This window comes from Anser anser, assembly GCF_964211835.1.
Source record: "Anser anser genome assembly, chromosome: 3".
In the NCBI taxonomy this organism is placed as follows: domain Eukaryota; kingdom Metazoa; phylum Chordata; class Aves; order Anseriformes; family Anatidae; genus Anser; species Anser anser.
The window spans coordinates 114,581,029-114,597,043 of NC_139722.1; the positions used below are offsets into that span (position 1 = coordinate 114,581,029).

Genomic DNA, 16,015 nt, shown 5'->3' on the forward strand with positions numbered 1-16,015 from the left:
CCCTCCACCCACTTCCTAATGCTGCTACCTTCTCTGTTGCCTTTCCAGAGCTAACCAGAAGTGAGGAGAGCATATGTTTTTCTCACAGTATGAAAGCCCTAGGGGAAATATTCCCACTGCCTGCTCGTAAATTGCCTTGTGGAAAAAATAATTATCAATAGAGAAGGATCTGCAATAAAAAACCTTGATACAAGGATCTTCTGGAATTCAGCTTTCTAGGAAATGTATAGGAGCAAGTACAAAGACCTAAAAATTGGGTTTATAGTCACAAAAAAGATGTAGGCATATGAAGTGAGATAGACATTATGCACCTATGTGAGACATTTCAATATTCCTGTTCAGTCTCTCAGAGTATCTCTTTATTGCGAAATGGACCACAGAGCATAAATGCCTAAACTAGTAAAGACCTGAGCTGACAAGACCATTCAGGACTGTGTTATACCCCACACACACTTACTGTTCTGTTTCTGCATGTGTTCAGAACCTCATAGTGCTGCCTTATCTAGGATGCCTAGGGAATTTCAGTACTTCTCTTACACATCTAAGTGAGATCCTCTTTACTCTTCCTTCACTGGGAAGCCTGATCCTTGAGGAGGAGCTGAGAACACACTGTCTCTCCTTGATAAAATTACGTCTATTAAAAAAATTACACTCAGAACTGATTCCAAAAGTATGAGTATGATTTCTCTAGCCCAGCCCTAACAACACCATTCTAAGACAAAGTCTAGATTCTTTTGCTTCATCAGCAGTCTTATAATCTTCGTGGCGGAACGTTGCTGTGTCTGTGCAAGAGTGAAGAAAGTCACTATTCCACAGCTAGAAAATCCTATTACTTTGCAGTCAGAGCAAGTTCAGTTTCATGTACAAGCATTTACAGCCCTCCACCCCATAGGTGGTTTCTCAACAAATTTAGTTTTGAGGGGCATATCTTTCAGGACGTTACTAAAGGGCAGAAATGTGTTTTCAGCTCATCCAGAAGCTTAAGTATTTTATTGCTCCAGAGCTGTAGCTTTATTTTAAGTTTTGCAGACAAGAAAAATGGGATGTTTCTGGCCTTTGAAAGTGTGCTTTCACATTCATAGATTTCACCCAGCAGAACATGATAATTAAAAAATTAGTGACATAATGAGAAGAGGTAGTGTAGTAATAATGAAGCGGAATGCTCCCTCACTTTCACAAGCAGCTTGATCAGTTTGTTTTCTTCTTAGACTTATACTGCATTTGCCTCAGGGTTTCCTGTTCTTGGTAAGCAGGCAATTTGGGAAGTAATGGGTAGTCTCATAGGACTACAGGAGTCATTTAAGTGTCTGTCTGTAAGGATGTACAGCTGTGAGATCTGCACGTTAATATGAAAAAAATCTGCACAAACTTTTCCTAATATGTCATTTACATTTCAGTTTTGGACGTTGTGTGGAAACGCACTGACAGCAAAAAGAGGAATATTTGGTAAAACAGGGGATCTGCAAACTATCCTTTGTTTAGCATGCGCAAAAGAAGACGTCACGTACTCTGGTGCTTTAAATGGAGACATCTATGTTTGGAAAGGGCTAAACTTAGTTCGCACGATTCAAGGAGCGCATAGCGTAAGTTGTTTGTTATAACATCAATTTCTGAAATTACCTGTTCATTGACTTGAAAACTTCATGAAGGCTTATCTTCAAAGATCTTCTGTTTCAGGTCAGAAGAACGTTTAAGACAGTTCATCAGTTAAGAACTTATCTGTAATTTTTTTTTACTTTGTTTACATATTATCAGCAGGTGCTAGCTGCTGAACTGATAATGACGGAACTTATATTTTTAGCACTGATTTAACCAAGCAGACTAAAGCAAAGTTTCTAAGTCTAAAGTTTCTAAAGTATTATTATTATTAATCCTAAAGTTTCTAAACATAAAGTTTCACAGATTGAGTAGCTTCAGGTATGATCAGTTTACCTAAAAATACTTGGTAAGTAAATGGTCGTATTTTAAATATAATCTTACCACTGAAATTCCAAACATTCAAGACTGATTCTTCATAAAAGCTTCAACTGGGAGTAAACCTGAGAATGAATTGACAATCTTTCAGTTCCTGTCAGATTCCAAATGACATCTGAACTGAATTCATGAAAGAATGTCTCAGTCATCTCTGCACCTGTAAGAATATTTTTATCGCTTGTTTGCCTGTTTTGTTTATTCAGGGTAACAAGTTATTTTAAGTGTTCCATGTTATTCATTTAATAATTCCCATCATAATATTAACTAAGCCAAATTTAAAGTTCTGCAAACGGTCTATATCACTGTATGCAAATTTCTACATAAATCACTATGAATGAGAGCACTTGAAATAAAAGTGTCCCCTTGTGTTTGCTGGTTTGCCTTATGTGGATGGGACAACATTTTACTGCCTAGCAGTTCCTAGCCTTTAACAAGAATCTATTCAAAAACATTTGCTTCATGTGTTTAAATTGACCGTAAAGAACTTTGAAACTTGTTATACTATTGGTTAACAGGCTGGAATTTTTAGTATGTATGCTTGTGAGGAAGGTTTTGCGACTGGAGGGAGAGATGGTTGCATTCGGTTATGGGACACTGATTTCAAACCAATTACTAAAATTGATCTCAGAGAAACTGAACAAGGATACAAAGGTAAGGAGCTATTACTTTTTTTTTTTTTCACACATCTAGTTAATGGGTTATAACACAATTTAATTTCAAGCATAAATGTCTCTGCATACTGCTGATTTTTTGCTTAATGACTGTATTTACTTTTAAGATCTGTGTTCCTTTTTTATTCTGTCAGTGATGTAGCCTGAAGTTTTCTGTATTTCATCATATAAATAGAAGGATGCTTATCGTTGCTGCTCCCAACGATGGAAATATGAGAAAACAAAAACTGATTAATCACAGACAGCTGAATTAAGTTAGCCAAATTTTAATTTATTAATTGTAATTCATTTAACTGAGATTTTTGGAACCTGCTATTGATAGATGCTGAGCATCTAAGCACACCATTTAGGTTCATTTGGAATGGTAGCACTTGGTATATTTAGTGGAGAGGTTACTATTAAATTCTTGACCATCATGTTTGTTGAAACTAATCATGGTTCCTACAAGTCATCTCTTTGTTTTGTGATTCAGATTTTAAGAGTACTTAAAATCTTCATGAGTTACAATGTATGCTTTATCAAGAACTCGTTCTTTTGGGAATTCTACACATCCATTTGGATTGAGAATACAGCAGTCTGTTTGCTTGCCTTAAGTAGGCTTTACATAGTTTTGGCAGCCAGCTTTGTAATGGTTTATTTTCCCTGCTTCTTAACTTAAATTTTCCAACAATCTTCATGTTATAATTACCATCAGAATAGTCAGGAGGCAGCTACGGAGGATGACATTTTCTTTCTCAATTATGTATGTTTTGGCCTATGATCTAGTAACAAGCTTGTTACATTTATTTTTTCAATTTACTTAAACCAGATTGGCTGATGATTCTAAATCTTGTAAAATCCATAAGTTTGTGATATCTAGGCTCATCCAACAAGCAAACCGCCAGCAGCCTTGGATGAACACTGCTCTGCCAATTTGCCTACGTGTAGTGTAAACTTGCAAAATTTGTCTTTTAAAACATGTGTCAAGAACACCCAGCCAGTAGTCCATTTGCTGTATAATTCTGGCTTAATGTAGGTTTTTGCAGGCAGAACCATAATGTTTAATATTACTTCCTAGAAAACATTTGCAGTACCTTATTATAGTTTACATCAGTTTTAATCAACTTAGAAATACCTTATAAAAATTGTGGAGAAATAAGCCAGCCTGCATTGTGAGTTAGGAAGATCATTCAGGCTAATAGCACTCTTGCAGGCTGTCTGTTCCTAATAAAAGTCAGAATAACTTATATGAAGGGCTACACAAAGAAAGCAGTGCTGACACACAAAACATGCATGGTCATCCTCCTTTGCTCCTTATGAAGTGATGCTGGGCATGAATGTTATTGCACACATTCATGAAACCAGAGTAGAAGCAAGCTTTTGCTCTTCCTGCTACCTGGGATGTGTCCATACTTAGGGCATGACAGACTTTAGCTGACTTCAGTTACTTTTAGTTGACTGTAGTTAACAAAACTTATATGGAAAAATTTAACTACAAAATAATAACTTATATTACAGAACTGTAATTATTCATAAAGGTCATCGTCTATCTGCAGAGAGCACCTAGCTATCCTTCTACAGCTTGCCTAAAAAGGGATTTGGGACTTGATAAAGTTCAATCAAGAAAGGGCTTAGTGAGGGAAAATTCCTATTAGACGTGCTGTTCAGTGATTCTAACTTGATGCCTTTATTTTTGCTGCCTGCTAAATGTTAAAAGAAACAGAATTCTTAGATGGGAGTAGCTAAGCAGAACCAGACATCATAACAGCAGTTGTATGTCTGAGCGACAGTCAATAAAGAATTTTACTATCTTATTGCATGGCAAAAGTAGTAAAAATAATCATTTCTGGAAAGTGAATTGTGTTGCTATTTAATGTATATTTTTTGTAAATTATAAATTAAAAAATAAATTAACTATTTTCTAAAAACTAAACATTGTCCAAATCTTGTCTTGAAAGCACTTAAATCCTTCAGGTTTTATGTTTGTCTGTCAAAGCATTGTCTGCATTAATGGCAAGAAACTGACTTAAGCAAGTCTGCAAAATTTTACCAGAGCTTAATCAAAGATGGTGTGGTCATAAGCATTATCATTTAGACTATCTGTGAAGTGTTGTATGACTGCTGTATCACTAGAACTATATTAAAAAAAAAAAAAAAAAGAAAGGACGTTGGGGATGACTGCTGGTCATAAAATCCTAAAATCCAAGCATGCACTTATATCCTTGTCACCTTGTTCTTGTTCTGGGCTTTCTTCTCTCTTGTGTTCTTTCAGTGTGATACAGCTTATGCCTGCTGTTTCAGTTGTGCCTTAGTACTATTCTGCTGTGTCTGTCCAGTATGTCATCCACTAGTTTAAGCATATAGGTAACTGGAAGCAATGGTGGTTGCCGTAGTTGCTTACCCATGACCTTCATTCCAATTACATTTTTTCCAAAGCATTTTACAAAGACATCAACATTCAAACTTAAAACTCCTTTCTAGGGTAGCAGGAATATTTTTTTTCAGCATATACTCATTCATTGGTACAGAGGAGTACTAAAAGTTTTTAAAATAAGATGCATCACCAGTAAAAATCAGATCATAGACTTGCCATTTATATTTAAATACACATGAATATTAGTAAAAATTCTTATAGTGTGGAATCTTTCCTTATGTGCAGCACATCACAGGAAAAAAATACCTTTCCCACATCAAAAGTTGTCATTAATAGTCTAAATCTTAACAATACCAATTTTCTACTTATCATCTGAGCTTCATTGCTTCTATGGCCTTTAGTGTTTATAAAGAAAACTCGAGTCAAAAATTCTATAGAAATTTAGCTGGATCATAGAATGAAACTGTTAAAATTAAAAGGTACTGGAACTGGACAAGACAATAAATGAAGATTATTTTGCCCTTCTCAAGAGATAATACAAAATGCTTAGAGTAAATTTTATTTATGTGACTAGAAGTTAATTGCATTGAATATTCGATTCCAAATACGTTAAAAATGTGACATGTTTGACCTTGATTACATGACAAATGTTTTTGTTTTTTTATTCATTCACACCTCACAGCATCTAGACCCATTATCCAAACTTAGAAATTTTCATCTACTGAAATAGAAGATACAAAGCCTGGAGGCAATCAGCCAAAGAATGCTATCAATCCATTAACGTTCTGGCTTGAAGCATTCTTTCTCAGCTAAGGGTAACTAAACCAAATTCAGTCTTAGAGCTGTTCTACTTTTTGAGTGTTCTTCATAAATATTTGCTAGCAGACTTCCCTACTTTAAAAGATGTTTTAGAATACAAAACACTAGTTTTCAAACACAGTCACATATGTTGGGGTACTCAGTGCTGTAATTCATTGCTCAACCTGTTAAGATTGTATTTTTAAGCTTGTAGCTAGTAAAATTCCAGCTGCAAAGTTATGATCAGATCCATGGAATAAGATAAAGCTCTCTAAAAGGTATGCAAAGCAAGGTTCTGTTTTTTATTTTTCTGTAATAATTAGTTTGGATAAAAGCAGAGAACTTTGATAACTTGAGCATAAACAATTTTATTTAAACTCGCCGTTAAAAGTTTGATCACCATTTTATTTATTTAAATATGGAAAAATCTAAATGCTGAAAAAAGGGAGAAAACCACATGAAGTTTAACAAGAGCAAGTGCTGGGTCTTGCACCTGGGACGAGGCAACCCTGCCTATACATACAGACTGGGCGACAAGACGCTGGACAACAGCCCCGCAGAGAGGGATCTGGGGGTTGTGGTTGACAGCAAGTTGAATATGAGCCAGCAGTGTGCCCTGGCAGCCAGGAGGGCCAACCGGATCCTGGGGTGCATCAAGCATGGCATCGCTAGTCGGTCGAGGGAAGGGATTGTCCCACTCTACTCTGCGCTGGTGCGGCCTCACCTCGAGTACTGTGTGCAGTTTGGGGCACCACAGTACAAAAAGGGTGTAAAACTGTTGGAGAGTGTCCAGAGGAGGGCAATGAAGATGGTGAAGGGACTAGAGGCGAAGATGTATGAGGAGCGGCTGAGGTCACTTGGCCTGTTCAGCCTGGAAAAGAGGAGGCTGTGGGGAGACCTTATCAGAATCTACAGCTTCCTCGCAAGAGGGAGTGGAGGGGCAGGCGCTGACCTATTCTCCTTAGTCACCAGTGATAGGACCCACAGGAATGGTGTCAAGCTGAGGCAGGGGAGGTTTAAGCTAGACAACGGGAAGAGGTTCTTCACTGAGAGGGTGGTCGCACACTGGAACAGGCTCCCCAGGGTAGTAGTCACTGCACCAAGCCTGTTGGAGTTTAAGAAGCGTTTGGACTGTCACAAGGTCTAAAATTTTGGGTAGACCTGTGTGGTGCCAGGAGTTGGACTCAGTGATCCTTAAGGGTCCCTTCCAACTTGGCATATTCTATGATTCTATGATTCAGTATTTGACACAGGAATCTTACCTAGTTGAAAATTTACATCTTTAAATCATATCAAATTATTATTTTTTTTAAAGTAAATTCCTAGGTGTAAGCAAAGCAGAAAAGCTTAATCCCTTGACAAACTGGCAGCAGGAATATTAGAGGCAGCATTTTCCCAGAATTGAACTTTGTCTTCTTCTGTCAAACGGAGACAATTTAACAGAACTGTTTTTAATCAACTGTGATATAAGACGTAGTTTCAAAACATGATGTTTGTTATAAATTAACTCTTAAAGTCTTAGTGAGTTTCACTGTACTATCGCTTTGTCTTGTCGTTGCCATTAATATAACATTTTTTTGTCCCCCGTCAGGTTTGTCCATCCGAAGTGTCTGTTGGAAAGCAGACAGACTTTTAGCAGGGACACAGGACAGTGAAATATTTGAGGTGTTAGTAAGAGAGAGAGATAAACCCATGCTGATTATGCAGGGACATTGTGAGGGAGAGCTCTGGGCCTTGGCAGTCCATCCAAAGAAGCCTTTAGCAGTCACAGGAAGCGATGATCGGTCTGTAAGGTAAGGCTACATCTTTTTTTTTTATGTTTAATCATGTACACGTTGTTTTTAAGCAATATCAGTTTGACATATTTGTAAATTATTTCTTTTTTGGCCTCATGTTAAGACCCTATTAAGACAATATTATTTTTCTCCATGTTTTTCTTAGCAACTTCTCTTCAGCCTCTTCTCTATTCTTCTCTATTTGGGCTCCACACATCATGTAAAAGTAATCAGAATTTGTGTTCAAATACTTGGGTTTAACACGTGCTGGAGTACTTTCCTTTCAGTGCTCATTATTGTTCTGAACAGCAGGTTTAAGTATCTAAATACAACAGCCACCTCATACTTCTCATTAGGTAGTACTATGCGATGCGATAAACCTAAAGCCTAAATAACTGACTGAATTTTTGCACAGCAGGTGTCTGACTCAGCCATTTTAGAACATTTAATCTAAACCCAATTAAATTAAATCCCAGAAAATGAGGTTAATGAAAATGCACTGGTTTACCCTAATGAAAAAGGTCTTTCAGATGTTTCTTTTCCTCTCCTGGTTAAAATTTGACCAATTGAGAAGCTGATGAAAAAAACTAATAATTTTTTAATGCTTGGTAAGATATTACAGTAACATTTGGATTAATGTTTGGATTTAAGCTCAGATGCTTGCTGTACTGAACACAAGTTCCATACCCACACAGCTGTTGTATGTTGTCTCAACTGGATGTGGACAATGCCCACTGTGAATAATTACTTACCTGGGATTAAAGAGATTCAGCAAAACTTCTTCTCAGCCTTCTTTTTCATCCCTGGGAAAGGTACACGTGGGGATGGGAGAGACTTCTGGGAATCCTGGCTTTGTTATGGCAGTTTCCTGAGTCTTTTCCTCAAATGGTTTTCTCTGTTGCCCACTGTATGCAGAGTGCATACAGTGGGGTTCATGACAGCTTGGTTTCCTAAGCTCTGGTTTTCCTACTGCCCTAGGGTTCCTACTGTCAGGTTTCTCTTGACCCTTCTGTCCTAATTTCTAACACCTCTGTCAGTTAGAGTTTCACTTTTTTCTTTTCCTTTCTCCCTTTTTACTTGTACTGGTTTTCTACTCTTGCCATTCCTCATCTCTTTCTACCCATAATTAAATTCTCAAATATGAAACTAACAAAACTCCAGTTAGTCTCTACAGTCATGTAATCTCCATGTTTCCTACATATTAGTATTATTTCTTTCAGTTCATAAAAATGCAGGGATGGTCTCTTCTGCTTTTTTTTTTTTTTTTTTCACAGTTTTACAGGCAGGCACAAATTCACACTGCCTTCGTTCTAGTGGGATTCAAGCCCATTCTGAAACAAGAGCTGCAATGCTGGGATTAGCATAGTACTGGCCTGAAGCTAATAAACTATGCCAACTAAGACTTTGGTATAACATGGTAATACCATTCTGGTTTGGAGCTGGATAATGCTGACTCAGTGTGCGTGGAACAAACTTGTGCCCATCTAAAAAAGCATGTTCTTTGTGCACATAAAGCCTTACTTAGTTGTGCTCTTATGTTTATTATTGTTGTTCTAGTTCTTATTGTATTACTGATGCCTTTGAACATAGCCATTCTATAAAATGTGCGTTTATTAACATTAATGTTTTGCTGCGTTCCAACATACACTCATTTAGCTGGTTAGGCACTAGGGAATGTGGGATTTGAATTCTTGTTCAGGCAGTGCTATTTTTTTACATGCAAATGCTTCATGTGAGGAATTCCACAGAAATACATAAATGCTTGTTCGTTTTCAGTAACATGAAATGTACACAAAAGGATTTTCCTATATTGTTTTTTCTTTAATGTTTTTGGGCTGCAGGCTTAGAGCAATTGTGTGGTCTTAGCAACAAATGCAAGGAAATAGATTAATAGTTTTGAAACTGAAAGATAATTCTGTTAGTAAAAGGATTTTCCACAACGGAAGGGAATATCAGTCCCAAACCAGAAAAAATTGCAGTAGGGAAATGAAGCATCTTGAATTTGTTTGCCTAGAAACTTCATGCATCCCTAACATTATGAGATGAATTTTAGTAATGATTTTGTATTGACAGGAATGGTTCTATATTGCCATTTACTTTATTACATAATTTTTCTTAGTATTTGATTACCACATTCTTTTGAGAAGAATATCTATAGTATAAAGTAAATTGTTTTGCAAATAAAATTATTTAGTAGGCTAGATTACATTCTCACGTCTAAATGACATGTTTAAATGAAAAGGACCTCAGAAGCATTAAGGAGAATTTCTCTAGATTTTCCCTAGCACAGCTGAGAGAAGACTAACTGAATATAGGATTCCTCAATTTTAAATTTCAAAGCCGTATCAATGAGGAATGCTGCTTGCTTCCTGTCTCTTACAACAGGAATAGGGAAGAGACTTCATTGTCATCTGAACACCAGTGGAGGCATACAGAATTACTTATTATGTTTGTTCAGTGGAATTCATACCTGTCTTTTTGTAGCATAGCAGTGTAACATCTAGCTGCAGGACCGCAAATAGCTGCTGTTCTGGCAGAACATCTCAGCTATGCTGTCTGTTTTTCTTGAATGATCTCTTTCTCTACTCCTACATTTGTGAGAAGATTGATATAGAATCCTATTTTTATACAAATCAATTTGAATATTTATGTCTGTTTTTTTTGTTTGTTTGTTTTTAACGCAGTGTTGTTCTGCCGGTGAATGAAACAAACCAGCAGTTAAGCTTCTGCCATCATCTCTGGCTGTTTCTGCATATGAAGTGGTTGCTAGTAAACCTCCTGGGAGGCTGTAATCAGTATGTGCACCAAAAAATAAACTCATATGTCAGCTATGTGACAGAAAAGACTGGAAAATTTACTAATAAAATCATGTTTCATGAGCCTGTTTTGGCATCTAAAACTCACTCATTTAAACAAACACATTGGAAACTTTCTGAAGAATGTTAAAAACACATCTTCGCCTTGTTTGAAAACAGAGGCACTTGTAAACAGAAGTAGTTTGTTTATCTAGCTCTTTCCAAAACAACGTGAACAATGTACAGGAGCATTTTGCCAGCAAAAATACCTTTCTTATTTTTATAAACAAAGCCAGGCTTTTCATTTTTCAGTTGTGCATACAAATGCCTGCACATGCACAAAATGATTTATTTTTTACTTATTGTTAAAAAATGATAAGTTTTCATTAATTCAATAAAGTAAAAAAGGTGTGGTTTTTGTATGTTTGTTTTTTTTTGTTTTTTAGAAAATTGAATTATTCTGCTTGCACTGCCAGGTATTGCAGTTATGCTCCTAACATTTTGAGCAAAGTGATCCATTTGGAAGCAGCAATTTTGGAGGCAAACTATCCTGGTGTTTCTTTTGAAATCTTTCCAAATCCTTTCTGGTTCTAGGACCTCTAACATAGCTCTTAAGAATCTTGCATCCGATCCTTACTTCCGTTTTGTCTTTGAAGACAGTACTAGCATCCCACAAAAATTTTTCACCAGGAAACTGTACATGCCATTGTTTCACTGAGACATCTTTTCAAATTCTTTCTCATCCTTGAATTCTCTCAGACTAAGAGAAAACCAGGCTGACCCTAATAACATTAACCTGACACGTCCCAAAGGGTTTCTGATTGAAAAGAAATGCTGAGATCACAGGGTGCTGTCCTTTTTCGATACAGGCAGTCAAATACTATAATCCTTTTACTAAATTTATCAAACTCCGTCTTTATTTTTTTTTCTCCTGTTACTCTTACTTCAAGGATGCATCTAAATGTTACTGCTGGTGTGGTCAGAAATTTCCTTCTCATTTTCAGGGTATATTCATGTTCTGTTTATCCTATTTGTTCTAGTGCCAACATGGTCCTTCAACATAACTTTTTCTCCTTCTTTGATGTTTACCCTACTGCTGTATTTTTGGAAGCAATACTATCCCTTCCCAGCCTTTGTTTCACTAAGGTATAAAAGTTCAACTCTTTTGGTCCTCTTTAATGTGATACAGTCTTCATTCTCTTAATCATCCTAATAATCCTTCACTGCATCTGTTCCTGTTTTTATTCAAATTTCTTGGGAGACTGTAAAGAATATGCTGGGTGAGGTCACTGTGTTGTGTGCTAATGTTTTTATGTACCTCCTGGAATAGCACCCAGGATATATTTTAGGATCAGATTTCCTTTTTCCTGTCTGCAACTCACTCGTGGATCATAGTCATTCTATAATTGAAAAAACAGTGTGGGATCTTACTTCTTTTTGCTGGTTCCACTTACGTTTCAAGCTTACAGCACAATTTTAGATATGAGACTCTGAGAATATGGGCTTTAGTTAAATTTCATTCCATGTCTATTTGTTTCATCATCAAGAATCCTCTGTTTCTTCCAATTTGATAAATCCATCTGTGGGTTCACAGAGCCTCCCAGCTTGCTGTCCGTAGCAAATTTCATTAGCATTCTCATCTTTTGTGCTGGTGTCTTTAGCAAAAATATTAAATATACTATTCCAAAGCTTGTAGAAATCTCGGTAGTATCTTCCATCCAGCCTAATTGTTTCTTTCTGTAATGCTTGCATAAAAATTCATCTAATATCATGTTACAGTTCCTGTATAAATTAATGTTTTCTCAAGTTTTGCCAATAACTACATTACTAGTGTTAAAATATTTTACTTAATATTTTATAAATCTCTAACAAATACATTAGATCTTTGATGCTGTCCTCAAAATAAAGATAGTTGGGTATTGCTGACTTAATTTTTCTACCCCAAGAGGTCTTTTATGCATTTTCTTCCATATGTTTAATTATTCTTTTCGCTATTTTTTTTCTAAATCTTGCATACTGAGATCTGATTAACCAGCTTGTAGTGATCTGGGAAACTCCCTTCGTTCCTTCTTAAAATATAGGTACAGTGATTGTTTTTCCCCATCTTATGACATATTTATTGATTCATTTTATTTAAAATGTTGTAAATGACCAAATCAGCATGCAGTATTGTATACTAGTTTATTAAATGTTGTAACAAGAAAATTTTCCCCGTGATTGGAATGTTTACTTTCTGTGAGTATTACTTTCACTTCCGCTGAAAATTTCACCCTGGTCTGCATGGACCGTATCTGTTTACAGAAAATTGCATTCTTTTGTTATTCATCTAGGGGAATTCTATTAGCTAATGAGTCCGGAAATAGTACAGAATGCTTGTAGTTTAGCTTGAAGGACTTTCTTCATCCTGCTTACTTTTTTGCTGTCGCAGATATGTGTTCCGGTCTGAGCTGCCATTCCCGCTAGAACTGGGAGTAGTAAAGACTCCTTTATTTTGGAAGCAATTTAAACCTGGGTTGTCATTTGATGTTATTTGCAAAGAGGTTTAGTGCCACTGTCGGAAAATTCTGTCTCCATATATTGAATCAGGCAGTCACTGTATACCATTTTTCTCTTCTAGATTGATAAGCAGTTTTGAACTTTTAAAAACTACGTATATGAAAGTCTGTTGGTTCAAGTCAGTGCAAATATCTTCATTCCATGGTTGGAAAGGAAGTTAATGCATTCTAAAATCTTAATATAAGGCGTACATACAAATGGGCCCTTACAATTCGGTTAGACTTGTCATTTTTACTCTTGATAATATTGAACTATTGTGCAGTCAGGAAAAAATCTGCTACTGTTTCCAATTTCCTTTGATGTAGATTATGGAGTCTTGCTGACCATGCCTTGATAGCTCGTTGTAATATGGAGGAAGCAGTGCGGAGTGTTTCTTTCAGTCCTGATGGATCACAGTTAGCACTTGGAATGAAAGATGGCTCCTTCATTGTTCTTAGAGTAAGGTAAGATGAGAAAATTTGGTACTGGGTTCTTATGTTAGGTTTGTTTTTTGCTTTTTTTTTCCAAGTAACTCAAGCCCCTATTATAAATTTTTCATATTAAAAATAAAGTAATATCATTGTGTATTTCATTTAAAAAAGTAAAATTTGAGGATATGCTTTCATAATATGAGGTGCTTAATGCCGCCTTTGCCTCAGTCTTTAGCGGCAATACCGGTTGTTCTCTGGATACCCAGTGCCTTGAGCTGGTGGAAGGGGATGGGGAGCAGGATGTGGCCTTCGCTATCCATGAGGAAGTGGTTGGCGACCTGCTATGGAACTTGGATGTGCGCAAGTCGATGGGGCCGGATGGGATGCACCCGAGGGTACTGAAAGAACTGGCGGAGGAGCTGGCCGAGCCGCTTTCCATCATTTATCGGCAGTCCTGGCTATCGGGGGAGGTCCCAGTTGACTGGCAGCTAGCCAATGTGACACCCATCTATAAGAAGGGCCGCAGGGCAGACCCGGGGAACTATAGGCCTGTCAGTTTGACCTCAGTGCCAGGAAAGCTCATGGAGCAGATTATCTTGAGGGTCATCACGCGGCACTTGCAGGGGAAGCAGGCAATCAGGCCCAGTCAGCATGGGTTTATGAAAGGCAGGTCCTGCTTGACGAACCTGATCTCCTTCTATGACCAAGTGACATGCTTGGTGGATGAGGGAAAGGCTGTGGATGTGGTTTACCTTGACCTCAGTAAGGCTTTTGACACAGTTCCCCACAACGTTCTCCTCAAGAAACTGGCTGCTCGGGGCTTGGACTGGTGTACGCTTCGCTGGGTTAGAAACTGGCTGGATAGCCGGGCCCAGAGAGTTGTGGTGAATGGAGTCAAATCTGGTTGGAGGCCGGTCACTAGTGGTGTCCCCCAGGGCTCGGTACTGGGGCCGGCCCTCTTTAATATCTTTATCGATGATCTGGATGAGGGCGTCCAGTGCACCCTCAGTAAGTTTGCAGATGACACCAAGCTAAGTGCGTGTGTCGATCTGCTCGAGGGCAGGAAGGCTCTGCAGGAGGATCTGGATAGGCTGGAGCGATGGGCTGAGGTCAACTGTATGAAGTTCAACAAGGCCAAGTGCCGGGTCCTGCATCTGGGGCGCAACAACCCCAAGCAGAGCTACAGGCTGGGAGATGAGTGGCTGGAAAGCTGCCTGGCCGAGAAGGACCTGGGAGTATTGGTTGATAGTCGGCTGAATATGAGCCAGCAGTGTGCTCAGGTGGCCAAGAAGGCCAACAGCATCCTGGCCTGTATAAGAAGCAGTGTGGCCAGCAGGTCTAGGGAAGTGATTGTGCCCCTGTACTCGGCTCTGGTGAGGCCGCACCTTGAGTACTGTGTTCAGTTTTGGGCCCCTCGCTACAGGAAGGACATGGACGTGCTCGAGCGAGTCCAGAGAAGGGCAACAAAGCTGGTGAGGGGTCTGGAGAACAAGTCTTAGGAGGAGCGGCTGAGGGAGCTGGGATTGTTCAGCCTGGAGAAGAGGAGGCTCAGGGGCGACCTTATCGCTCTCTACAGGTACCTTAAAGGAGGCTGTAGAGAGGTGGGGGTTGGTCTATTCTCCCACGTGCCTGGTGACAGGACAAGGGGGAATGGGCGAAAGTTGCGACAGGGGAGTTTTAGGTTGGATGTTAGGAAGTACTTCTTTACCGAAAGGGTTATTAAGCATTGGAACGGGCTGCCCAGGGAGGTGGTGGAGTCACCATCCCTGGAGGTCTTTAAAAGACGTTTAGATGTAGAGCTTAGCGATATGGTTTAGTGGAGTACTTAGTGTTAGGTCGAAGGTTGGACTCGATGATCTTGAGGTCTCTTCCAACCTAGAAATCTGTGATACTGTGATACTGTGAATATTACATGCTGTTTTAAAATGTGCTAGTTTGACAGTGAGGAACAAACCTATGCTTTATTCAAGTCAAAAAATTAGCTCACAGTAATGAGGTTGATACAATCTAAGACTTTCAAGTTTGGCTTTTTTTTTTTTATTTATTCTGGAATTACACAAATATTTTGTGAAAAAATGTGCATAATAGAGTTAACACAGTTTTGAGAGGCATCTCCTTGATAAGTTTTCTGCCATAAACAGGAATAGCCAGTATCAAAATAATCAGTGATTAAAAAATATTTTTAAGTATTTGCTAAATATACAGAAATTCCACATTTTTTATTAGATGACAAGACTTTTTCTCATGGTGCATCCTACCCAGTGGGCATTTTCTGTCTGGGATTATATTATGAAAGACACACAAAGGCAGGTAAAGCATAAACTGGCCATGGAGTGAAATAGCCAACAAAAATAGTATGACTTTAAAACAAGCTATTTTAATTGATACTTGGAAGAGTTTACCACTTGTTTAACATTGTTGCATATTTAGTAAGCATATATTTTAAATGCTTTGAACTTGTAGCTGATAGGAGGGAAAAGCATGTTATCGATGGAAGATCTGTGAAAACTGCTGTAATACTGCTTTAATGACTTTCATAAATCTTAAGTGATCTGTTCACATTAATTTAAAATCCTTTTCAAAGACTAGTAGTTTTCTAAAGCAGTTAATCTTCTTTGTCTCACAGTAATCTTGTCTTTGCTAATTTGTCTGGTACCTAAGGTTATTCATGATTCAGCTGGTG

General features: G+C 38.0%; 1 protein-coding gene across 12 annotated transcripts in view; it reads left to right on the forward strand.

Moving 5' to 3' along the window:
- EML6 (EMAP like 6) overlaps window positions 1-16,015 on the forward strand; it is a 135,091-nt gene that overhangs the window by 55,839 nt on the left and 63,237 nt on the right. For 7 of the 12 annotated variants that reach the window (XR_014582893.1, XM_083832334.1, XM_083832338.1 and 4 more), the window contains 5 exons: window positions 1,398-1,583; window positions 2,490-2,625; window positions 7,388-7,589; window positions 10,256-10,366; window positions 13,228-13,365. Coding sequence is in view for 11 of the 12 variants with exons in the window: in XM_083832334.1 (XP_083688460.1) it covers window positions 1,398-1,583; window positions 2,490-2,625; window positions 7,388-7,589; window positions 10,256-10,366; window positions 13,228-13,365 (773 nt within the window). In the remaining variant the exon portion in view is untranslated. Of the gene's footprint in view, window positions 1-1,397; window positions 1,584-2,489; window positions 2,626-7,387; window positions 7,590-8,293; window positions 8,384-10,255; window positions 10,367-13,024; window positions 13,138-13,227; window positions 13,366-16,015 lie in introns of those variants that run through there. The other 5 variants (XM_083832339.1, XM_083832341.1, XM_083832335.1 and 2 more) reach the window with 4 other exon arrangements.